This window comes from Acipenser ruthenus, chromosome 37 (genome assembly GCF_902713425.1).
Source record: "Acipenser ruthenus chromosome 37, fAciRut3.2 maternal haplotype, whole genome shotgun sequence".
NCBI lineage: Eukaryota > Metazoa > Chordata > Actinopteri > Acipenseriformes > Acipenseridae > Acipenser > Acipenser ruthenus.
The window spans coordinates 1,421,996-1,448,030 of NC_081225.1; the positions used below are offsets into that span (position 1 = coordinate 1,421,996).

The 26,035-nt window shown below is 43.8% G+C and overlaps 1 protein-coding gene across 2 annotated transcripts in view; it reads left to right on the plus strand.

Annotated features, from left to right (window-relative positions):
• The first annotated feature begins 4,110 nt into the window (after nucleotides 1–4,110).
• Nucleotides 4,111–26,035, plus strand: part of LOC117966087 (hexokinase-2) — a 32,110-nt gene continuing 10,185 nt past the window's right edge. Inside the window, exons 1-10 of one of the 2 annotated variants that reach the window (XM_059008446.1) lie at nucleotides 4,111–4,385; nucleotides 12,921–13,083; nucleotides 16,272–16,420; nucleotides 17,025–17,144; nucleotides 17,741–17,836; nucleotides 20,590–20,689; nucleotides 22,412–22,595; nucleotides 23,431–23,586; nucleotides 23,956–24,189; nucleotides 25,027–25,331. In XM_059008446.1, the coding sequence (XP_058864429.1) occupies nucleotides 4,323–4,385; nucleotides 12,921–13,083; nucleotides 16,272–16,420; nucleotides 17,025–17,144; nucleotides 17,741–17,836; nucleotides 20,590–20,689; nucleotides 22,412–22,595; nucleotides 23,431–23,586; nucleotides 23,956–24,189; nucleotides 25,027–25,331 (1,570 nt within the window). In that variant the 5' untranslated portion in view covers nucleotides 4,111–4,322. Of the gene's footprint in view, nucleotides 4,386–11,892; nucleotides 12,118–12,920; nucleotides 13,084–16,271; nucleotides 16,421–17,024; nucleotides 17,145–17,740; nucleotides 17,837–20,589; nucleotides 20,690–22,411; nucleotides 22,596–23,430; nucleotides 23,587–23,955; nucleotides 24,190–25,026; nucleotides 25,332–26,035 lie in introns of those variants that run through there. The other variant, XM_059008447.1, reaches the window with a different exon arrangement.

Below are 26,035 nucleotides of genomic sequence, written 5' to 3' on the forward strand. Positions count from 1 at the left end.
TATTAATAATGGCTTATAAAAATGTAACTCAAGTAAACATAATCATATCAAACAATGAATGGGTTCAGTACTTCCATTTGAATATATTAAGCAGTTTTGTCAGTAAAATCTTTAGAGACTGTCAAACAAAAACATCACATCACATGGCCTATACAGGAATGGGAATAAGACTCCCATTCATAGCAGTTTGATCCATTCCTGGTTTTACTATGAGTCTAATAAGACACACCTGAACTTCTTACCTAGACACACTGTGGTTAATCAAGCTTGTAGTAAAACCTGGAATGGATGAAACTTCTATGCAACATGAGTCTTGTTTCCATCTCTGTTGTACCAAGTGCTTTATAAGAACATAAGAACACAAGAACATAAGAAAGTTTCCAAACGAGAGGAGGCCATTCGGCCCATCTTGCTCGTTTGGTTGTTGGTAGCTTATTGATCCCAGAATCTCATCAAGCAGCTTCTTGAAGGATCCCAGGGTGTCGGCTTCAACAACATTACTGGGGAGTTGGTTCCAGACCCTCACAATTCTCTGTGTAAAAAAGTGATTATTATTTAGTAATGTAACGGTTCACAGTAAAATCGTGTTGTAGCATTTAGTACCGGTTAGGCGCACCGCAAAACCCTTGATTCTGTAAAAAGTACTTATATATAATAAACAAACATATCTTACAATTATAGTATATTCATATTAGTCTATTGGACTGTTTTTTTTATGTTAGCTGTATTTGTGTTCTTTACTTTCTTTGGAAAAATAAACTAATTTTGTGGCTATGTATTTAAACCCATATATTATTATTTCTTAACAGACATCCTTATCCAGGGCGATTTACAATTGTTACAAAATATCACATCATTTTTATATACTATTACATTATTTTTTTACATACAATTAACCATTTATAGAGTTGAGTTTTTACTGGAGCAATCTAGGTAAAGTACCTTGCTCAAGGGTACAGCAGCAGTGTCCCCCACCTGGGATTGAACCCACGACCGTCCGGTCAAGAGTCCAGAGCCCTAACCACTACTCCACACTGATGTCCATATAATATTCACAAAATGAAAACAGTGATTGAATGGTGTTTTTTGATAAACAGGATTGGAACAAAATCAGCGGTGTTTAACAACAACGACGATAACGGCGACAATGGTAACACTAATATAACGTATCAGTATTATACGTGTTGTTTAGAGTGAGAGAGGATGCAGGGACGGCCGCGTGTGTCTCCCAGAATATCTGCAGATGCTAAACTGTATAAACAGTTTAAAGCGCGCGCGGTCATCAAGTGTACACCGCATAGCTTCCTGCAGAGATAAAACAGATAGACCCACGATAAACCTCAGAACACCGACACAACAAGTTAACTACAGTACATGTGCAGTTTTTTTATGCTTGTGCATTGTGCATTTATCGTGGCTTATTATTATTATTATTATTATAACCAGGCTTTCACACACACCTCTCTGTGGTTTACAATGCTTCCCTGTGCTTTACCAGACCTCTCTGTGCTTTACAATGCATCCCTATGCTTTACCATGCCTCTGTGCTTTACAATGCTTCCCTATGCTTTACCACACCTCTCTGTGCTTTACAAGGCTTCCCTATGCTTTACCAGACCTCTCTGTGCTTTACAATGCTTCCCTATGCTTTACCAGACCTCTCTGTGCTTTACAATGCTTCCCTATGCTTTACCAGACCTCTCTGTGCTTTACAATGCTTCCCTATGCTTTACCAGACCTCTCTGTGCTTTACAATGCTTCCCTATGCTTTACCAGACCTCTCTGTGCTTTACAATGCTTCCCTATGCTTTACTACACCTCTCTGTGCTTTACAATGCTTCCCTATGCTTTACCATCCCTCTCTGTGCTTTACAATGCTTACCTATTTCACTGTGCTTTATCACACTTTGCTGTGCTTTTACTAGGAGAACATTTATATTGAGCAAATGTCAGCAGAGAGAGTCAGTAGTCTGAATTTGGGAAGACAGTGGATTTAGACACAATCTGGAGCAATGATCTTTCACACGGATCATCCTGTTTTATTTTAGCCTCTGCGACGGACCCAAGGCCAGTTGTTTGCTGAGACTAGGAGAGTTCAGATGACAGCGGTATAAGACAAAACAGCACGCAGGCAGCTTATCAGTGCTGACAAGACATAGACAGTGTGGGCCAGTGACCTGAGCTAATGACCAACTTGCAGTGAACTTAAAATTGCATCACAAGGAAGAAACTCTTAGCACAGATTCACAAATCTCTGGGACCCTTTTATAAAGGTTTAGCACTGTAATAAAGTGTGATAAAGCTCAGTGAAAACACGGTAAAGCAAAACACCAAAAAACAAAACATGCAAAACACCCCCAGCTTGCACACGATGGAAATAAGGGATGCACAGCGGTGTGATCCATTCCTGGTTTCACTAGGAGTTTAATAAGACACACCTGAGCTTGTTGCTTAGACACACATTAACTAATCAAGCTGGTAATAAAACCTGGGATGGGTGACACTGTTGTGCAATAGGAGTCTTATTCCCATCCCTGTTATAATGAGTGACTTATATTGAGGGTTATAAATGTTTCCAGTAGTAAAAGCACAGCAAAGTGTAATTATAGTGCAGGTAGCTTCAAATCTGATTGCCTTGGGTTTTTTGTATTGGTTTGTGTATTTTGCTGTGAGAGGTACAGGGCGGTCTGTGATTCCTTGTTGCAAATCTTAATTTAACAGAAGCTGGTTTAGTTAATAATTTACTACCCTATCGTTTACTCATTAATATCATAAATGCGCTACTGTGCAATATTGTTAAGATGCCTTTTTGAACCGGGAACTTCCAAACCTCTAGCTCGTGCGTAGGTGGCCTTGTGACTCAGTGTGACTGGCAGCAGGGAGATGCAGCTTTTATATAGCACCAAAAAAAAACAACAAACTAGAATTATTGAAAAAAACCCAACATTTGAAGTATATGTAGACACATAATAAATATATTTTTCATAGAATTTTTTTTTTTTTCCATTTTATATCCATGACTTTTTAAATGTGGAGGGTTTCGTGTGCATAAGAGAAGATGAATCATCAGTGGTGTGTGTGTGTGTGTGTGTGTGTGTGTGTGTGTGTGTGTGTGTGTGTGTGTGTGTGCGTGCGTGCGTGCGTGCGTGCGTGTGGTGTGTGCGTGTGTGTGTCACGTTGCTATGGGCTACTAAGATACAACAGACGTTCCTAATGGTTTCTCCCGACCCTCCCCCCTCCACCACCACTGTGTCAGTGTCACTAGAGTCAACAGAGGTGCCGTGTGATTGTGTGACTCAGTCGCTCTGTGTGTTGTAATGCAGGGATGGAAATAAGACTCCCATTACGATTTTACGATTAATAAAACACACCTGAACTTGTTACCTATAGAATGTGGTTGGTTAAGCTCATACTAAAACCTGGAATGGGTGAATCGGCTATGCAATAGGAGTCTTATTTCCATCCCTGTATTCAACTACTTGCACAAACTACGCATGCGTGATTCATTTTTTTTGTGACACGCCTACAAAAAAATTAAGTACCATTTTTCGGCGCAAGCACCATTTTGCTTAAATGTATTAACTTTGATTGTATTTGGTTTTATCTGTCGTATATTATATATCGGAGGCTGTGTGGTCCAGTGGTTAAAGAAAAGGGCTTGTAACCAGGAGGTCCCCGGTTCAAATCCCACCTCAGCCACTGACTCATTGTAGTTGTAAGTGACTCTGCAGCTGATGCATAGTTCACACACCCTAGTCTCTGTAAATCGCCTTGGATCAAGGTGTCTGCTAAATAAACTAATAATAACATCGATTTTGATTCGTTGTGTGTGACCGTTGAATGCAAATACAGTTTAGCATATCTAATTGGGACGATGCGCCCATTTTGTGTTGCCATTCCTGCCTCTCCAAATGAGCTACAAATGAATCAAAACGCAGGGTAGCCCATTTTGAAGGGAAGCACAGGATTTCCAGAACACCGGCCGGTTTTCTATCAAATTAGGAAGAAATGCCGGCTAAAGCCACGCAACACACCTTCCTCTCGGCCAATCAGAAGGGTGGGATTGTGTGATGTCATTGGAGGCTCGAGTTACATGTGATAGACTCACACACTCAGTCTCGTCACATTGTATTAATCTAGCCGGCACTCAGTTGTGGGAAAGGCGAGAGACGAACCATACCGATAGTATTTATTTCATTGTAAAATATCTATATATAGAATAAAAAGAGGAAGGGAACCCGGACGGATTTACATCACAATTTATTTTTGCTTTCTTTATTTATAAATATATATATTTTATTTTTTTCTCCCCACTGTGGAAAATGATCGCTGCGCATCTTTTGGCGTATTTTTTCACGGAATTAAGTCATGATCAGATACAAAAGGTGAGTGTATTTTTTAATTAATTTTTTAAATTGGTTGTCTCTGCTTTTATTTTAAAGTTTGCCAGCGCCCATGTGCTTTATTTTCTGGCGTGTATTCAGAGGATTTTCAAGTCGGTCGGTTTTTCTTTTCCGCTGTGGTCTCCTTCGTTTGTCATTTTAACAGACATCTGAATGGAAACGCACGACGTATAGTCCTTACCGACATCTGTAATTAAAAAACAACTTTAACCTACTCGGACGTGCTTGTAATAATATTATTAAGTCGCCTACAGTCAGCATTGAAAGTAACGTCCGCATCGAGAGTTTTATTTGTTTTCATTTTTAAAGTTGAATGTTATAAACACGTGATCGGATATGCAGTATTTCCTGAGTCTAACGTGGGACCAAGTTACAGTTACATACAATACAGTATAATGTACTGCATTTCAAGTGGTATATTTGCATGCTACCACAGACAAATACCGTCTTTTCAAGACTCTTACGCGCCGATTGACCATTCATAAAAAGCACCGACGTAAATGAATGGAACGTGAATCTTCTGTAATACGAGTCTGTGTTTAAATTTTATATAGATTACATTGAAATACAAACGTCAAAACAAATATTAAACACAAGTGTAACCAGTAGTGCTAAACGTTATAACTCCGATCTAACACGCTATATATATATATATATATATATATATATATATATATATATATATATATATATGTAATAAGCGAACTAACTTTTTTTTTAATTATAAGTGGAATAATAAGAATATGTTTTGCTTGAACCCGAGAAAAGCCTTATGTCCGTAACATTAGGGTAAATTGTATTTCAAATGACAGCGATGACAGGGTCTAGTAGTAATCCTAGCGTATCTCCTATTAAACCAGCTCTCTGTGGGCTGATCTGAGTTCTGTCACGTACACATGAATTTCAACAGGATAACTCGTGACTTCCCTATATTTCTGCTTCGATACAAAAATGATATCATTTTTCTAAACCAATAATACCCCTTAATAATAATATAAACGTCAATCTTGTATTTATTTATTTATTTATTTATTTATTTATTTATTAACGGTTGAAGGTCTTCTTAGTTTTCCGCCTGTCTTAATTTATTACGGTCAGCGCTTTGACATCCCTGTCAGTTCAGTATCACGTCTTGCTAAACTCCCCCACCCTGAACCGACATTATCACGTATTCTCAAATCATCTCAATCGAAAGAACGTTTTTTTTTTTTTTTTACGTCATAGCAGCAACACTCTTATTGTAGAATTGCGTCACCAAACGCAGGTGACTTGAGGTGACACACGTATGTATGGACTTAACAAAGCCGAGGGAACACGGAGCCGCTTTTAAAGAAACAGCGGCTTGAAACCTGGTCCCAGGAGGCCTAGTCTGAGGTTTGCTGTTTGCTGTATGAAACCCCAAGTCTCCCTGCCTGGTGAGCCCAGTTTCTTGAAACCCCAGTTCCTTGAAACCCCAGTTCTAAACCACACGCGGGTTCGTGTGCCCTCGGCTTAACGCGTCATCAAATTCGAGAACTGCAGTACTTTCTAAAACGTGTTAATATGATCACTGCCACTATTGCAAGTTATTCAAAAAGTCGGTGCTCCATTTTGTAATTTTGGTTAGTTGTGCTCCCAGTATACCACAGCGGGGGGGGGGGGGGGGGGCAGGAAAGTGACGCGATTCTCCGGTCTCTTTGATTAAAGCGTTGCTGTATGCTTTGTTGAGGCCGCACGGAACAAGCTCTCTGTGTTTGTAATCAGTGTCAACAACATAAGCACCATTATACTGATAAGGAAGCGATAGTTAAAAGCTTTCTCTTCTACAGCTGTCTGCAGTGCCAAACCATCTCTCAGCGGTCATGCAAGTGGATTATAGCCAGGCGTTCAGCGACTGAATGACAAACTTTTGGACACACGCACACACACAAAAACCTGCAATATGTAGCCTTTTAAATCTGTTGAAATTATATTTAAAAAAAAATTAATTGGGATTTAACTTGATCCCCAGGCTCCCAGTCCACAGCTCTACACGCTAAGCCACCCCCGGGTCACACAGTCTCCAGTGGTGTTGAAAGCAGCTTGCTACCAGGCTTCAGCCTCCTGTTGGCTTTCTCTGCTTCATCAGCGAACCATTCGACCTCCATCTCTCCCTTCGATTTGCATACTTATGTAATCGGACTCAAAACCTCGTTGGGTTTTTTTTTTTTTTTTTGTCATGCGAGTAACGTTGCTGTGTAGCACCGCACCTCAAACCTCCCTGCCCCTTTTTACTGCGATGCTAAAAAAACAAAATCCGTTTGCTTGTTCAACCGGAATTGTTTGAAGCCGTGTAGATCTGCTGTTGAACGCGTTACATAATTGTGAACAGGAAGGATCTTGAATTGTTCCTCTTTTCATTGATCCCTTCCCTCGTTGCTGTTCCAGATCCGTCGCTTCGGTGCCTGTGTAACAGGAATCCCGCTGGGACTCTGCGCTGTGAAGGCTACCTCTTCAGTGTCTGAGGCTCTAGTATACTCTAGTCCCAGGTTTTATAGTAGTTATGTGAGCTTAATAATAATAATGATAAATAAGACTCCCATTGCAGAATGGTTTGAGACAGTCCAGGGGTGTGTGTGTGCCTGTGTCTCCCTCCCACTCTGTGTGTGTGGGGGTGTCTCTGTGTCTCTCTCTTCCTCCTTCTGTGTTTCTCCACCTGTCTCTCCTATCTCTGTGTGTGTGTCTCCTCTCTGTCTGTCTCTCTCCCTCCCTCTCTATGTCTCTCTCTCTCTCCCTCTCTCTCTCCTTCTCCCCGCTGGGAGACCCGTGATTGCGCAATCCAGCACTGCATCTTTCTCTCCTGTGTCTCCCCTTCCCTCTCTCTCTCTCTCTCTCTCCCTCTCCCTCTCCCCGCTGGGAGACCCGTGATTGCGCAATCCAGCTCTGCGTCTCTTTCTCCTGTGTCTCTCTTTCCTTCCCTCTGTCTCTCTCTCCTTCCCTCTCTGTCTCTCTCTCTCTCTCCCCCTCCCTCTCCCTCCCTCTCTCTCCCCGCTGGGAGACCCGTGATTGCGCAATCCAGCTCTGCGTCTCTTTCTCCTGTGTCTCTCTTCCCTTCCCTCTGTCTCTCTCTCCTTCCCTCTCTGTCTCTCTCTCTCTCTCTCCCCCTCCCTCTCCCTCCCCGCTGTGAGACCCGTGATTGCGCAATCCAGCTCTGTGTCTCTTTCTCCTGTGTCTCTCTTTCCTTCCCTCTGTCTCTCTCTCCTTCCCTCTCTGTCTCTCTCTCTCTCTCCCCCTCCCTCTCCCTCCCTCTCTCTCCCTGCTGGGAAACCCGTGATTGGGCAATCCAGCACTGCAACTCTTTCTCCTGTGTCTCTCTCTCCTTCCCTCTCTCTCTCTCTCCCCCTGCCTCCCTCACTCTCTCCCTCTCTCCCCGCTGGGAGACCCTTGATTGCTCAATCCAGCACTGCGACTCTTTCTCTCCTGTTTGAAACATGGCAGTTGAAGGAATGCCAGTTATGTTTACAGTACCCCGAGCCAGCATGCCGGGTACAGTACATATCAATAGTTATGTTCACAGTACCCCGAGCCAGCATGCCGGGTACAGTACATATCAATAGGCTCCCTATAGCTGAACTGACCTGTCTGCAAACTTTACGTTCGCTGTTAGAGTGGGGGAGGGAGGTAACCTTTCCCGTGTGAGCTTCAGTGTGACATGAAGCAGCGGCAGGGCTGGCTGCAGTGGCAGTGCCCTTGCATGAGGAAGGACACTGCGAAATGCTTTTGCGCTGCAGCGATCCCCCCTCCGACATTCACATCCAATAGATACAGGAGACGTGAATATTCCTGAAGATTGCCTTACAGAAACACAGTATGAAGTAGGAGGAAGAAAACAGTCAAACTTTCTTGAACCGATTTATTCAGAGAGAGGGTGGCTGGTGTCGATCGGGCTGATTCCCTGTTCAGAGTGAATTAAGAAACAGCTGCTGGGGTTCGTGTGGGTCGCTGCTTTTCTTAGACTTTGGGGAGAACAGCGATCCACACAAACTCAAGCAGCTGTTTCTTCACTCTTCACTCTGAATGGATAAATCAGCACGATCGACAGCAGAGACCCTCACCTGCGGAGTGCTTGATCAGAACAATCGGTTTGTGCAGCTCTGTTTAGAGAGCCTGTTTGAAGACAGAAGCTGAAAGAGATTTCAGACCTCCATGCTGGCAGAATATTGTGAGGATTTTCTAGAGGATGCGTTTCAACAGTTTCCCCTGATTTTTGAAGATTCTGTGCAAGAACGCTGTATCCGTTTTGATCAGGGAAACTTTTAGTTGCTTCAGAGGAGTCACACTGAGAGGTGTTGCTGTAATTCATTGTTTGGTGGTATATCTGCCAATAAACTTTAGAAGTCTTCAGCTTGTCCAGAACGCAGCTGCCAGACTTTCTCCAGAGCTCAGGGCCTTGTGTTGGCTACCAGTGAGCAACCCAATAAGGTCCTTCATGGATTCGGGCCATCCTCTCTCCAAGAGCGACTAACTCCTATCGTTTCCTTGAGATCAGAACATGCTGAACTCTTCTTGGCTGTTCCAAAGAATCGTCTTAAATCATATATAGTGGTTAAGTCCCTGGCCAAGGCTGGTCTGCCCCCATAAACCAGTTGACCCAGACGCACAAACTGTAGTTCAGCGCATTCCTGCTGACTTACAAACAGAACAAAACAAAAGTCTAACTCCCAAGCTGGAGCATTAACTAAACTTTTCTGGTTCTAAAGTAATGAACTGGATGGCTACCGTTTTCCAGTAACAAAACCAGCACTGTGCCGTTTTCCCACACTTGTCATACCCAGACTGGATCCACACCAGTCCCAGAAAGATTTGGCCCTGCTTCAGTTACCAGCAGATGTCCCTCATTGTCTGCTTAATAGCCCTGAGGCCTTCTGGGTAATGTAGTCTTGTACTAACCCCTGAACTACATTTTTCTCCTCCCCTGACTCTGCCACTATTTATAATTCTCCTGCCTGAAGAAAATGTGTCTCTGATTGGCAGGGGTGGGGTTATTTTCTGTCCCTGCCAGATCAATGTGTGGGTCTGCCACAGGTGTAATTATTTTTAGTTTTTAATAATTTTTAGTTCACCTGCCTGTAATTAGCAGGCAGCTATAAATCAGAGACACGATGTTTGTTCAGGGCAGCCTCCAGTTGGTGTGAAGGGAGAGGCTGTCAGAGTGAAGAGACCGGGGGGTGGAAAAGATACTGTGTGAACCTTTTTGTTCGTGTTTGTGAAAGCGTGTTGTTTTGTTTTACTGGTAAACGGCTTAGCCGTCCAGATTTAGTGAGGGAGAGAGAAAAAAGTTTGAGTTAGTGCTCCGAAATGGAGTTAGGCTTTTGTTTTGGTTTGTCTTTTTATTTCTGTAATTTAATAAAATCGTACGAAAGTGCTTGAAAACTTCAAATCTTGTGTCTGGGTGTTCTGCAAAAGGGCTATCGAACCTTAAACAAACTGAAATCTTTCACTCATATATATATACAATTATTATTATTTATTTCTTAGCAGACGCCCTTATCCAGGACGACTTACAATTGTTACAAGATATCACATTATTTTTACATACAATTCCCCATTTATACGGTTTTTACTGGAGCAATCTAGGTAAAGTACCTTGCTCAAGGGTACAGCAGCAGTGTCCCCCGCCTGGGATTGAACCCACGACCCTCCGGTCAAGAGTTCAGAGCCCTAACCACTACTCCACACCGCTGCCAAAATAGAGCGCTCTTATTTTGTCTGTGGTGTGAAGGGAGGGCGCTGTATAAAAATACATTTGTATTGCTTCGTGTCTTCAGAGGAAACGTGTGTCATTCAGCTTGTTCAGTTTGTTACAGGGTTTTTTTTTTAATTTTTGTAATCTTAGGCAAACTCTTTTGAAATGCCAGATGAATTCACAGCAGCCTGTTTCAAACAGGGCTTGACATTGTGACGGAGGCTCTGAAGAATGCAGGGAGGCTGCAGCGAATCAAGATTCTTTTTCTGTTGGTCATCGCGTCTCCCCCCCTCTCTGCAGACCCACCTGTGTCACGAGACTGCAGGGAAAGAAACCTGTTTTACAGTAAAGAGGCAGGGCCACGAAAACCAGCTGGGAGGGGAGGAACGAGTGGGATGGAGGGGTGGAGAAGGGAAGGGGATTGTCTTTCTGTTTAACCTTTTAACGTCTAACATTCCTGTGTTTTTGATAAGCCCGTACCAAGGTGTTTTGACAATGAGGTCAACAGCTTTCTCTTCAGAGACGCGTGTAACACAGGCTGGAGCAGACTCCTTCTAGTGAAAAGATAGAGCTTATTAGACACTGGTTAATCCACCCTTAATTTTATTTGCTTATTTAGTTTTATTTATTTATTTATATATTATTATTATTTATTTCTTAGCAGACGCCCTTATCCGGGTCGACTTACAATTGTTACAAGATATCACATTATTTTTACATACAATTACCCATTTATACAGTTGGGTTTTTCCTGGAGCAATCTAGGTAAAGTACCTTGCTCAAGGGTACAGCAGCAGTGTCCCCCACCTGGGATTGAACCCACGACCCTCCGGTCAAGAGTCCAGAGCCCTAAACACTACTCCACTCTGCTGCTATAATGTGGCTGGTATTTAATTGAGCGTGTGTTTTGATAGGACCTGTGAACTACTCCAGAGCTGGAAATAAGACTCCTATTGCACAGCAGTTTCACCCATTCCAGGTTTTACTATGAACTTGATTAGCCCCAGTCTGTATAGGTATAACAGGCTCAGGTGTGTCTTGTTAGGCTCCATAGTGAAAACAGGAATGGATCAAACTGCCATGCAATGGGAGTCTTATTTCCATCCCTGCTTTGAGATTCCAGACCGTTTGTGGCTGATTTCAGTTTTTTAAAGAGATCTGAAGTCAAGTCTAGGACAAGGGTAGACTTAGCCAGTGCTGGTGCAACCCTGACCACCGCAGACAGACAGGCAGGGCATATGATTAAAAAATCAGGGAGGCATTGATCAGTCAGTGGGACACGTTTTTAAAATGCCCTGCTTCCCAGCTCCTAATGCAAGATCGATTGAAGTTATTCATGTGGAGGTCAGATTCCGAGTGCAATGGATTATTTTAGTTGGTCTTTTTACATCGGTTTCACTTCAATCTGATTCTAAAAACTTCTAAAAAAAGAAATAGTTTTGTAATAATCAGTATAACTCTTCTTTCATCTCTGCTGGTATTGCTTTTATTTTTGGTGTTTTGACTGGAAGTCTTTCTCGGTTTTTTCATTAAAGGATTTCTCGTGAGACTTGCCAAGCTTCTTTCGGTGTTTCTAAATGTGACTTTGAGTGTTTTTAATAGTTCTGGATGAGACAAAGCAAGCACAGCGACCAGGAGAAAAACGAAACCCAAACAAACTGAAATCGGCCTAACCTTGGAAAGAACTCCATAGGAACTGTGTGAGCTCGATTAACCAGTCCAGGAGAGAGTCTGCTCCTCGGATGGGGTTTGATATAAAGCGGGTTTTACCGGAGCTGGAACAGTTTACCCTACATCCTCCGCAGGGAGGTTCAATTGCAGAGTCGCTCGGAGGCGTGAGGTCATACTCCCTGCTGTCAATCATACAGACCTTACTAGCCAATCGGATCGCTCTGCTGTGTCATGTGCTGTGGGTGTCACGACAGGATGAAAACCTAAAAATAAAATCTGAAAAAAAAAGTCGAGCAGAAATACGGCAATGCTGATGAAGAAGGCACCAGCCCACGGAAGGTCAGTCTGCTTGACGGAGGTTTGCAGTTAGAGAAAGGAGTTTGTTACCAGGAGGCTCCAGGTTCAATCCCAGCCACTGTGTGTGAACCTGAGCGAGTCACTTAACCTCCTTGTGCTCCGTCCTGCGGATGAGACGTAATTAATACCCCCCCCATTAAAAAACAAACAATAATCTGTTTTATTTTGGAATAGTTCCAAGGCTGTATATTTGGACGGTCCTAATCCATAAGGACCCATTTGTAGTTTTACTTCTCCGTCCCCCCCATAATGCCACACCAGTGGCACTTTTCGTTCTCTCGTTACAAAGATCACATTTGGGAGTTGCTTGGAACCTCCAGCCAGTGCTTCACCCTCCTCCAGTCCACGTAAAGAAATCAATGCATGATTATTTACTCCGTTCTTTGATCCCTGTGTGCTGCTGATTTTACGTTTGAACCACACATGTTTTTATTGTTTGTACTTTTGCGATTTGTCCTTTTGTGGTTTTCTGAGACCTTCAGAACTCAAATATCACTTTCTCGTAGCTGTCTTCCGATTTAGAGACTAGGGGGGTGAACTATGCTTAATCAACAACTGCTGCTGCAGAGTCACTTCCAACAGGACCTCGTTTGTTTTACGTCTCATCCGAAGGACGGAGCACAAGGAGGTTCAGTGACTTGCTCAGGGTCACACACAGGGAGTCAGTGGCTGAGCCGGGATTTGAACCTCCTGGTATCAAACTCTTTTCTTTAATCGCTGGAGCACCAAGCCTCCTTATTCTCCCTTCTCAGTTCTCACCCCTTGCCTCTGTGCGTGTGTTCCAGGTGGATAAGTACCTCTATCACCTTCGCCTGTCCGAGGAGACGCTGCTGGAGATCTCGAAGCGCTTCCTGAAGGAGATGGAGAAGGGGCTGGGCAGGGACACCAACGCCACGGCCACGATCAAGATGCTGCCCACGTTTGTGCGCTCCACTCCCGACGGCACGGGTAAGCAGAGCCAACCAAGCCCTTGTAAGGGTGCAATTCAGAATTCATTGCAATTACAGCGGACTTCCTGGGTTATATATAAAAATAGAGGAAGCATCTTAATGTGTGGGTAGTTACTTTTTAGTTTCAATGTAATTATAGTTATTGCAGCATAATTGTAATTGAACAAAGTAGCATTGTAATTGAAATTATAATTCCTAATGAATCCCGGTCTGAATCCTACAGGAATAACACTGGAATATCTCCTCCCAGTTCTGAAGCCATTCATTGTGAATTCAGCCCCCGTTATTATTATTATTATTATTATTATTATTATTATTTATTTATTTATTTCTGAGCAGACGCCCTTATCCAGGGCGACTTACAATTGTTACAAGATATCACATTATTTTTACATACAATTACCCATTTATACAGTTGAGTTTTTACTGGAGCAATCTAGTTAAAGTACCTTGCTCAAGGGTACAGCAGCCGTGTCCCCCACCTGGGATTGAACCCACGACCCTCCGGTCAAGTGTCCAGAGCCCTAACCACAACTCCACACTGCTGCACTAAGCACACCCTGTTCTGAGATGCCAAGCTGAGTTGTTGATTCATGTGGATGTTCACTGCGACACCAGTGACCGCTGCAGGTCACAGGTCACAGTCCAAGTCCGCTCGGAGATGACCGGGCACTCGCACTGAACCTCCTTGTGCTCCATCCTTCGGATGAGACGTAAAACAAACGAGCTCCTATTGGAAGCGACTCTGCAGCAGCAGCAGCAGTTGTTGATGAAGCATAGTTCACCCCCCTAGTCTCTCTAAGTCACTTTGGATAAAAGTGTCTGCTAAACGACTAATTCATAATATTAATAAGAATAATAAGGAGCAGTTTCTTCACATGCAATCACACTCTCGCTAATCTCCCAACCCCAGCGGTTATGTTGACCTGCCTTTCCTGTCATCGTGGTTACCAAGCAACGCACAGGATTTCCGGCTTCCTGCTCGGAAACGTCTTATCAGAGCAGGCAAAAGTACCGAAGGTTGTGTTGCAATGCAGTCAAGGTCAAAGAAATTCCTTGCAAGACGAGAAACTGACGAAACCTGCCTCATAAAGACATGGGCCTCCCGTAATGTTTAATCAACACATACATCCTGTTTTAAATGAGAACTTTCAATGGAGTAACAGGAACAGGAACAGAAACAGCGACTTGAAACCTGGTTCCAGGAGACCCAGAGACCCAGTTTGAGGTTGCTGTATCAAACCCCAAATCTCCCTGCCTGGTGTGCCGTGCAGTGGCCTGAAACCGAGTCTCCTGAAACCCAGTTCCAAGCCACAAAGTATTTCCTTTTAGCCACTGTAACTTAGTATTCCCCCAATGCCGCTCTGGAATTTAGAATAGTAAATCTCTACAATATGGGAGTGAATGCATAAAGTCCAGGGATGGCAATAAGACTCCCGTTGCAGAGCAGTGTGATCCATTCCTGGTTTCACTAGGAGTTTAATCAGACACACCTGAGCCTGTTACCTATACACACTGTGGCCGATCAAGCTCATAGTAAAACCTGAACTGGGTGTAACTGCTGCGCAATAGGAGTCTTATTTCCATCCCTGAAGTCCTTATAAACACAACAAAGAAACGTGCTTGGGTGGCTGTTTTGAAGTCTGCTGTTGGTATACAGCGGTGACGCATAGCGAAGCACAGGCAAGCATGGTGTTGAATCTGCCTGCCTGATATTGTGTAAATCTCTCACTCCACTCCACCTTGACAGTGATAAAGCAGGAGATCTCGACGCACAGAAGCCTCATTGTTCGCACGGAACAGCTTGAAACGAAGCAAGTGGGCTGCTGGAAATAAAACAGGAACAAACTACTCACTTCAATCCACTGCCGAGTCCCCTAACTAAGGATTTAATTGTTTCTTTTGTTGGAAATCTTGGAGCCGGATTGATCCAAGAACTTGGCTGGAGTTGAGTTTATATTTCAGACCAGCAGTGTCAGGGATGGAAATAAGACTCCTATTGCGTAGCAGTGTCACCCAGTCCAGGTTTTACTACCAGCTTGATCGGACACAACGTGTGTATAGGTAACAGGCTCAGGTGTGTCTGATTAAACTCCTAGTGAAACCAGGAATGGATCACACTGCTGTGCAACGGGAGTCTTATTCCCATCCCCGCACTCAGAGGAGACAACTCTGTCTCCTCTGAGCTGCAGCCCCAGAGCTGTATTTACACAAGGAGAGCTCTCAACAATGTTTACCTTCACTGTTGACTTTGGATATTAGTGGAGTTTAACTTGCCGACATGGATATAAGCTGCCTGATTCCCAGTGCAGGGTAATTCCATAACTGCAGTATACTTTATGATTATACGCCTCTCCTTAGTTCCTCTTTGGCAAGCAGTGTTTGTTCTGCTTTGAGTTCAGAGAATAATCTTTCTTTGCAACCTTTTGACATCAAACTTATTGTGAAACTGGAAGTGGATCAAACTGCTGTGCAATAGGAGTCTTTAATACAGCTTGATTAGCCACAGTGTGTACAGGTAACAAGCTCAGGTGCGTCTGATTACACTCCTAGTGAAACCGGGCGTGGATCAGACTGCTGTGCAATGGGGTCTCATTTCCATCCCTGGGTTAGACAGGACTCTGTGGAGGAGGTTTGTGAGGGTTTGCGTCAGACTTCAAAGGAATTGATATTTGAGACAAATGCTTTCATTTGAAGCCTGTTTCACTGACTAACAAACAAATTTTAAAACGAGCCCAGCCCTGATCAGCAGTGGTGCCTGTGCTATTTATTATTATTATTATTATTATTATTATTATTATTATTATTATTATTATTATTATTATTATTATTATTTGGCAGGTGCCATTATCCAAGGTGACTTATAGGTGTTACAGGGTTACAATGCAAGCTTCATATTTAAACACAGTGTAGTTTACAGTAAGTGCAAATAATAATAATACTATTAGAATACAATATGAACTAGGATGCAGCCAGTTAGGATCACAGCAAGTTATATCTACAGTGACATGTTAGCAGTGCAATAGTGCAAGGATAGCGCATCAGCTGAGGATCCAGTAACGCGGTGCTGAGGTCAGGCGAGTGCAGTGCGGAGCAGGAGGGGTGGATCAGGAGATCTACAAGCGCAGTCTAAACTGCTCACCCGGTTTGTTAGTGACCCGGCTGTCCTGTGTTGTCGCCCCTCAGAGAGCGGTGAGTTCCTGGCTCTGGATCTGGGCGGGACGAACTTCCGCGTGCTGCGGGTCAAGGTGTCGGACAACGGGAAGCAGAAGGTGGAGATGGAGAATCAGATCTACGCCATCCCGGAGGATCTGATGAGGGGCAGCGGCACGCAGGTGAGGGGCTGTCCTGGTCACCTGATCAGACGTCACCAAGGGTCCCATTGACGGCACAGCAACACCGGCATGCCTGTCGCTGAGCCGGACGGTTGATTCGCTCTGATTTGAGACATAATAAAAAAGAAACTATATGATCATAACTTTAGATATTTTATTTAACATCATGTAATCAATGAAGCTACAAGGTGATGTCGCAAAAGTCTACCGGAAGCCATAATAGTGGTGCAGTATTTAAGATTACTCCCTCCCTTCTCTCTCTCTCCCTCCATCGCTCTCTCTGTGTCTGTCTCACACTCTCAGTCCCTGTCTCTCTCTCTCTCTCTCTCTCTCTCCCTCTTTCTGACTGTCTGTCTCTCTCTCTCTCTCTCTCTGTGTCTGTCTCACTCTCTCTCCCTCCTCTCTGCTCGTCTGACTCTCTGTCTCTCTTTGTCTGTCTCTCTCTCTCTCTCTTTCCCCCCCTCCATCGCTCTCTCTCTCTGTGTCTCACACTCTCACTCCCTGTCTCTCTCTCTCTCTCTCTCTCTCCCTCCATCGCTCTCTCTCTCTGTGTCTCACACTCTCACTCCCTGTCTCACTCTCTCTCTCTCTGCTGTGTCCCCAGCTCTTTGACCACATCGCCGAGTGCCTGGCTAATTTCTTGGAGAAACTGAAAATCAAGGATAAGAAACTTCCTTTGGGATTCACCTTCTCCTTCCCCTGCCAGCAATCCAAGTTGGACGAGGTGAGGATCCGTTCCCAAACCTGCGGAGAAACCACTCCGGACCGCTGGTGATCTCGGAGATAGAAATAAGACTCCCGTTGCACAGCAGTTTGATCCATGCCTGGTTTTACTATGAGTTTAATAAGACACAGCTGAGCTTGTTACCTATACACACTGTGGCTAATCAAGCTCGTAATAAAACCTGGAATGGGTGAAACTGCTATGCAATAGGAGTCTTATTTCCATTCCTGGTAAATTAACCAATAGTTAAACACTTTACAAAAAATTTAGTTTTACAAGGAACAAAATTAGATACTGTACAATGCAGAAGATTAAAGGAAAATAAATAGAAAAATACTCAATAGAAAGGCATAGGAGATTGTTACATCTATGTAGTTAATGACATCACAAACACATTCATAGATTTAAATAGAAATAAGTGAGTGTAGTTGCCATGGCATCACAAGCCTGCAAGCACCTCCACACACTTTCTGTTAAACATGAATGCGTTTATTGAGTAGACTGGAGTGCTGCTCTGCTGGTTATGAAAGATATCCCTGTATCCCTCTTCCCTGTAACTTCCCTGTCTCCCTGCCCGTCTCCTCTCCTGTCTCCAGAGTATTCTGATTAACTGGACGAAGGGGTTCAAGTCCAGCGGCGTGGAGGGGCGGGATGTGGTCGCTCTGCTCAGGAAAGCCATCAGTAAGAGAGGGGTGAGTGACAGGTCTGTCCAGTTGTCCGTCACAGGGAGAGGACGGGCTCTGCTGGGCTGAGCGAGAGGGCGAGAGAGAGAGAGCGAGAGAGCATTATCTAGTCTACTGTACAGCAGCGATGTAGTCAAACTCTAATAATGCCTGTTCTATGCGTTTACAAGAAGTTCAGTTTTCAAATGTAGAATTCGTATAATAATTCTTGTGTATGGAAATCTGTATTTTAGTGGCATTCCGATGCCTTCAGATTCAGGGGCACACCGCTGCTGTACAGTGCAGTTAATTACTGTATCGTACTGTGAAACATAGAAGACATTCAGAAAGAGCTGTCGCCAAACAGTACAAAGTGTAACAATAAAACCAGTCCCCCCTGCAACACACTGCCCCCTAGTGATGTAAAGAAATGCCCCATCTGTTTTATGTGATATGTGTTTCCACTGAATGCAGGCTGTTGCAAACTGAACAGCAAGAAAATGCATTGGTTAATCCAGGGGTGTCAAACTCCAGTCCTGGAGGGGGGAGGGGGGAGGGCGGGGGGCGCAAGGTCTTCTGGTTTTCATTCCAAATTAAGTTCTTGTGGCAAAGTGGTTTGTAGTGTGCAGGTGGTGGTGATGCAGTGTTCAGTAACAACAGTTCACTGGTGAAAACAAAGCTTTATTAATTGCTTTTAAATACGATTTGACTGGCTGTACGATGTGTACAGCCAGTCAAAACCACGGGGTTCAGTCCCGAAATAATAATAACAAACACACACTTTAAAACGCCAATCCAGCAGTGAGTGCTCCGGGTGCAAGTGGGGTTGTGAATACAAAACAGTGGTGCTGACTGGTGCAGTGCAGTCTGGGTTTGATGCTGGCTTATCAGCGACAGCTGAACAGGAACAGTAATAGACAGAGAAAACAACACTAAACCCTCACGGTTTTCGTTTACTCCGTTTACTTTCGTTTCGGTCAGTCCGTAACCATATCCCCTGATATACTGTCAGTCCCGCCCCCTTCGGTAGCGAGTCCAATCACGTCTCCTCCAATCCATGACTGACACCTCGTCTACCGCATTAGGGCGATGACTTCTGGTATAGTGGCTCCGCCCCCCCTTCCTGGATAGCCGACTTCCGACTGCCCCTGGAATGAACTGTCAAACCATCCAGTCCTGGACACTCTGTTCCTGTTACACAGCGCCCTCACAGGTCGGGAGGGAGATTGCTGATTCGTTTGCTCTGTGTCGCAGCTCGCCATTAAAATCCTTGAATCCTTGATCTGATTATCTGTTCAATTTGACATATATAATATTTATTCAAGGTCTTTTACAGTTGATGATTTAAAAACGCACCTGATTCAAGGTACACTACCTATGAAACATGTTGAGGCCTGGAGAGAAGTATTAAATATATCCAATTAATAAAATAATTAAGCCAATTAACAACAGAAGCACCGCGGCAGTCATTTTGGTGGTTTTTGTTTTTTAAATTAAAATTTTCTCCACTCGTGTAACACACATGGGGCTGCGCGTTCATATACCGTTCTGTCTGTCTGTATTAAATATTCTCACAAAGCATGAAACGCGGGAGTGCAGAAATAAAGGAGATATATTACATTATACCTAAAAGCCCCGGGAGCAGTCACATGGACGGCCACACAGAAAACAATTGTATTGTGATTATACAGAACGGTATGCCACATTATTACTTTTACCAGTCCTCAATGTGTTTAGCTGTAATTAGAACCATTTACAAATGCAAGCCGTCAAAATGTACTTCTGCTCAGCACACTTCATCAGTCAATTACCATCAGGACTAGTGGAGTTTTACAACGCAACAAAATATGGAGCTGATGTTTTGGATCAGAGGACACAGAAAGTATTCTGTGAAAGCTGGCTCCCTCTGGTGGGCTGTTCAGGTATTTTTACAATGTAAACTCCTGGGTACTTTACAAAGCATGCACAGAGAAGAATTTAGCAAGGAGAGAATATATTTTACAGTTAGCACAGGAACTTCGCAAGAAGCATTTAGAACAGAGGGAGACTGCCAAGCGTGTACCCACCGCTGAAGCTGGCAACCCCGCTGAGAGCCGCAAGAGACGCCAATGCCAGGTTGGCAAGTGCAATAAAACTAAAACTTCGGACAGCTGTGCCCTGTGCAGAAAGGGCAGCCTGGAGAATGATCTGTGTTGATTGTGAACAGCCTTAGACTCAAGGAGAAGGTGTCTGTAACAGCAGAAAAAAATAAAAATAAATGTGACTTCTATAACTTGTTGTGCTTCTGTAAAAATTTTTGTTCTGAGTTTATCTACATTGCCCAGTTGCTTTTGCGCATCTGATACTAAACCGATTTCTGTTGCGTTGCTTTGTAAAATAAATGTTCGCATATATTATGCTTCGGTGGTTCAGATGTTTGTGACGTACTCAAAAAAAAAAAAGTGAATTACATCCGACTGTTTCTCCGTTCGTTATACTATTTACAGTGTTTTGAATACAGCCGTCAGAAAGACTGCTGCGGGGCTTCTAGGTATGAATATATCTCTGATCCTTCTAGTGTTAAGTAATTGAGAGCTTGGGGTGGAATGAAAGCCAGAAGACACTGCGGCCGTCCAGGAAGTTTGAGAGCCTCCTGGTTTAAGATCTCTTCTGTTTTATACCCAGAACCATACTCTAGTCCTGGGTGACGTTTGCATGTTTTGTTCGGTTCGTAATATCCAGACAGGACGGGAAAGCTTCCTTGATGTCAGAGTGAAAAGGATTCTGATTTTGCTATTATGCAGGATTTCGATATTGATATCTTGGCTGTGATCAACGACACCGTTGGCACCATGATGACCTGTGGCTACGACGACCACGACTGTGAAATCGGACTGATTGTCGGTGAGTTCGGACCCGAGTCCGCGGGGCCGTATCTTCAAAGCGTTTCCTCTGTTCGTTTTTAATGAACTCCTATTTTTTTAAAGAAGACAAACAATCATGTTTAAACAGGGGTGTCCAAAGCCAGCCCTTCCACTCCTGGTCTTTGTTCCAGACCTGTTCTAAATTGTTTAACTGAACCAATGAATTAAACCTCCATCCAGACCCTGAAGTTGTTAATTTTCTCGTTTTACCTGTTAAACGAACCTGGAGTGGATTGGACGCCCCTGAGTTACAAAAAGAAAAGCAGAAAGTCTTGAAAGGGTTTAATAGAGTAGAACTTGAAAGATAGAACTTAGTTGCTTGGTTTAAGTTTCATGCATGAAAGGATAATGCAATAAAATTAAAAAAATTTAAAAAACGAGGAACAAGTCCATGAAATATTATATTTGCAGTTTTGGTTATAGTTTTTTAAAAAGGAGGGAAAAAAGATTTATTATTATTATTATTATTATAATTATTATTATTATTATTATTATTATTATTATAATAGGCAGCAGTGTGGAGTAGTGGTTAGGGCTCTGGACTCTGGATTGGTTCAATCCCCGGTGGGGGACACTGCTGTTGTACCCTTGAGCAAGGTACTTTACCTAGATTGCTCCAGTAAAAAAAACCCAACTGTATAAATGGGTAATTTTATGTAAAATAATGTGATATCTGTATAATGTGAAATAATGTATAATGTGATATCTTGTAACAATTGTAAGTCGCCCTGGATAAGGGCGTCTGCTAAGAAATAAACAATAATAATAATAATAATGATTATTATTTATTTCTTAGCAGACGCCCTTATCCAGGGCGACTTACAATTGTTACGAGATATCACATTATTTTTTTTACATACAGTTACATTATTTTTACATACAATTACCCATTTATACAGTTGGGTTTTTACTGGAGCAATCTAGGTAAAGTACCTTGCTCAAGGGTACAGCAGCAGTGTCCTCCACCTGGGATTGAACCCACGACCCTCCGGTCAAGAGTCCAGAGCCCTAACCACTACTCCACACTGCTGCCCCCAATTTAAAGGAATAGGTTAGGAAAATTAACGCTTTGAAAAAGAACAACTTTGTTTTACGTAAATTTGGACATGGATTTTGTTACGGGACTCTGTGCCGAACAGAAGAGGGAGGGGGAAGAAGTCTGTCTAGTGTACAAGCTATTCACTTTGGAGTTAATAGTAGACAGGAGTTAATGCTTTGAAAATATCACCCTCTGTGTTGGAATGGACTGAGCCACTATTTAAAAAGAAGAAAAAAGAAAAATTTGCAGTAACTTGGCTACAGTTGGTTCTTTACAGCAAGTCGTTTTGGATAATAAATTCATTTTTAATTTGCTTTTATGTGGGGGAAATGGCATCCTCATATGAGGTGATCATGCATTCGCTTGCTAGTCTTCCACATGTCCACATGTAAGGACTAGAAGAGCTTATTATTTTTAAAATCTGCCCTAATATGAAGTCGCCATGGATGAAAGAGTTAAACAGTTTGCTGGTTTGAACAAAGTGTCCAGGGGATAGTCTGCCTGTAGAGGGGATTTCTTCGTTGTCTCTGATCAGCAATTTCAGTTTATTTACACAAGATATTGGGGGGGGGACCGAGAAATCCTGATAAGCAGTGTCTCTGTGTGCGTGCTCCAAGCGTGTGCGTGCTCTAAGCGTGTGCCGTCCTGTGTCTTCTCTCTCAGGCACCGGCACCAACGCCTGCTACATGGAGGAGATGCGCCACATTGACCTGGTGGACGGGGACGAGGGACGCATGTGTGTCAACATGGAGTGGGGCGCCTTCGGGGACGATGGGGCGCTGGACGACATCAGGACGGAGTTCGACCGCGAGATCGACATGGGCTCCCTGAACCCCGGCAAGCAGCTGTGAGCAACGCAGACAGACAGACAGACAGACTGTATTAGAGCATTTTACAACTCTGAACTCCCTCAACTTTGAGAAGATTCCTCAGCTTTGAGAAGACTGTGTGTGTGTGTGTGTGTCTGTGTGTCTCTGTGTATATTGTGTCTGTGTATTGACAATGTGTGTGTGTTTGTGTCTCTGTGCATTGACAGTGTGTGTCTGTGTGTATTGACTGTGTGTCTTTGTGCATTGACAGTGTGTGTGTCTCTGTGCATTGACAGTGTGTGTCTCTGTGCATTGACAGTGTGTGTGTCACTGTGCATTGACAGCGTGTGTGTCACTGTGCATTGACAGCGTGTGTCTCTGCATTGACAGTGTGTGTGTCACTGTGCATTGACAGCGTGTGTCTCTGTGCATTGACAGCGTGTGTCTCTGTGCATTGACAGCGTGTGTCTCTGTGCATTGACAGCGTGTGTCTCTGTGCATTGACAGCGTGTGTCTCTGTGCATTGACAGCGTGTGTCTCTGTGCATTGACAGCGTGTGTCTCTGTGCATTGACAGCGTGTGTCTCTGTGCATTGACAGCGTGTGTCTCTGTGCATTGACAGCGTGTGTCTCTGTGCATTGACAGCGTGTGTCTCTGTGCATTGACAGCGTGTGTCTCTGTGCATTTACAGCGTGTGTCTCTGTGCATTGACAGCGTGTGTCTCTGTGCATTGACAGCGTGTGTCTCTGTGCATTGACAGCGTGTGTCTCTGTGCATTGACAGCGTGTGTCTCTGTGCATTGACAGCGTGTGTCTCTGTGCATTGACAGCGTGTGTCTCTGTGCATTGACAGTCTGTCTCTTTGGTTCCTCAGCTTTGAGAAGATGATCAGCGGGATGTACATGGGGGAGCTGGTCCGGCTCATCCTGGTCAAGATGGCGAAGGAGGGCCAGCTGTTCAGAGGCAGGACCACCCCTGACCTGCTGACCACCGGCCACTTCGAGACCAAGTTCGTCTCGGCCATCGAGAAGTAAGGAGGCTTCAATGGTTTAACGCAGGATAATTCAAAACACAAACCAGAGCTTTCCATTCTGGGGTCGTAGCGGGCTTCTGTTGTATTTCATTTGTAACAACTGTGATGGTGACTAATGTAAATAGCTTTAGGAATTTAGCCTTTTACTATGGCCTCTCCTAAAGGGATGGCAATAAGACTCCTATTGCAGAGCTGTTTAACCCATTCCAGGTTTTACTACGAGCTTGATTAGCCGCAGCGTATAGGTAACAAGCTCAGGTGAGTCTTATTAAACTCCTAGTCCTTCTTGCTTCCAGTTTTGCCCTACTGATTTTCGGAGAGTTTTTGAGTGTGCGTTCCTGACCCTGTCCCCCCCTCTCTGCTCAGGGAGAAGGAGGGTCTGTCGAAGGCAGAGGAGATCCTGTCCCGGCTGGGTCTGGAGGCTTCGGAGGAGGATTGCGTAGCGACGCAGCGGATCTGCCAGATCGTGTCCGAGCGCGCCGCTAACCTGTGCGCCGCCACGCTGGCCGCGGTGCTGTGGCGGATCAGAGAGAACAAGGGCGCGGAGCGGCTCCGAAGCACCGTGGGGGTCGACGGATCGGTCTACAAGAAGCACCCGCAGTGAGCAGCACTCTTACTCGCTGCCTGCCTGTCCGTCTGCAGCTTAAACACAGACCCCGCTGGGCATGTCCTCTCAAGCCAGCTAGTGCAAACTGACCTGGATTAGACATCCAGGTCTAATCCAGATCCACATTTAACAGCTAGCCTGAATTGACATGTAATCTAAAACCAGCTAGCCTGAATTGACATGTAATCTAAAACCAGCTAGCCTGAATTGACATGTAATCTAAAACCAGCTAGCCTGAATTGACATGTAATCTAAAACCAGCTAGCCTGAATTGACATGTAATCTAAAAACTAGCTAATCTGAATTGATCTATAATCTAAAACTAGCTAGTCTGAATTTACCTTTATTATAAAAAACAGCTACTATGAATTGATCAGTAATCTAAAACCAGCTAGCCTGAATTGACCTGTATTAGAAAAAACAGCGAGTCCCAACTGACCTGTATTTAAAAAAACAAAACAAAAAAACGCTACTCCTCAACTGACCTATAATATGAAACCGCTAGTTTGAATGGTCCTGTATTAGAAAAAACAGCCACTCTGAATTGACTTGTATGAAACCAGCTAGTCTGAATTGACCTATAATATAAACCAGCTAGTATGAATGGACTTGTATGTAACCAGCTAGTGTAATTGCAATTTGGATCAATGATGTGTCGGAACTGATTAAAAGGGAATGGGATTTGGAATTGGGGTAATAGAATTGGAATTGACCCTTAACCCTGTGGTACCACACAGCATTTTAAAAAAAAATACAGAGGTCCGCTGTCTGTCTGTCTTTCCTGCCTGCAGAGGTAACCCTCTCCCCCCCGCCTCTCTCCCCCCGCGCAGGTTCTCACGGCAGCTGCAGAAGATGGTGCGGAGGCTGGCTCCGGGCTGCGGGGTGCGTTTCCTGCGCTCGGAGGATGGCAGTGGGAAGGGCGCCGCCATGGTGACCGCCGTGGCATACCGGTTGAGCAGTCAGAAGGAGGAGCGGCGGGCCACGCTGGACGCCTTCCGCCTGAGCAAGGAGCAGCTGGCCGGGGTGAAGCAGCGCATGAGGGAGGAGATGGAGAGGGGGCTCAGAAAGGAGACGCACGACGCGGCCACGGTCAAGATGCTGCCCACGTACGTGCGCTCCACACCCGACGGCACGGGTAAGATGAGCCAGCCAAGCCCTTGTCACTGTGCAATTCGGAATTCAGCCCTGGGGTCAAGGAGTTTGTAACTGTGCAATTCGGAATCCATTGCAATTACAGTGGAACTGTAACTGGAGTCTCGGCACATCTGCGTAATTGTAAATGATTGATTTTATAGTTGAGGCACGCGTTTGTCATGCGATCATTTATTCATGCATTTTCAACCCATTATAGTGACTGCGTTTGTTTTAAACAAAAGTTATATACAGTATGATTATTATTATTTATTTCTTAGCAGATGCCCTTATCCAGGACTTACAATTGTTACAAGATATCACATTATTTTTACATACAATTATATATTTTTTACACATTATTTTTAATTATTTAGTATGATTAGATTGTTTAGTTTGTAATGGCCCGGTCAGCTGCAGGGGGAAAATGTTCTTTCAGTCTTTTTAGATAGATAGATAGATATCCACTTTGGTCATGAATGTAGTTTAATTTTTAGGTATTTTTAAAACAGTTTGTGTGAACTCTATGGAGCCCTGCCATAACATTATGCATTATAAGATAGATATAGATAGAAACTTCATATAGGGCAATTGTGCACACAGTGACTGAAGGGGATATATTATTATTATTATTATTATTATTATTATTATTTATTTCTTAGCAGACGCCCTTATCCAGGGCGACTTACAGATCTATATATAGATATA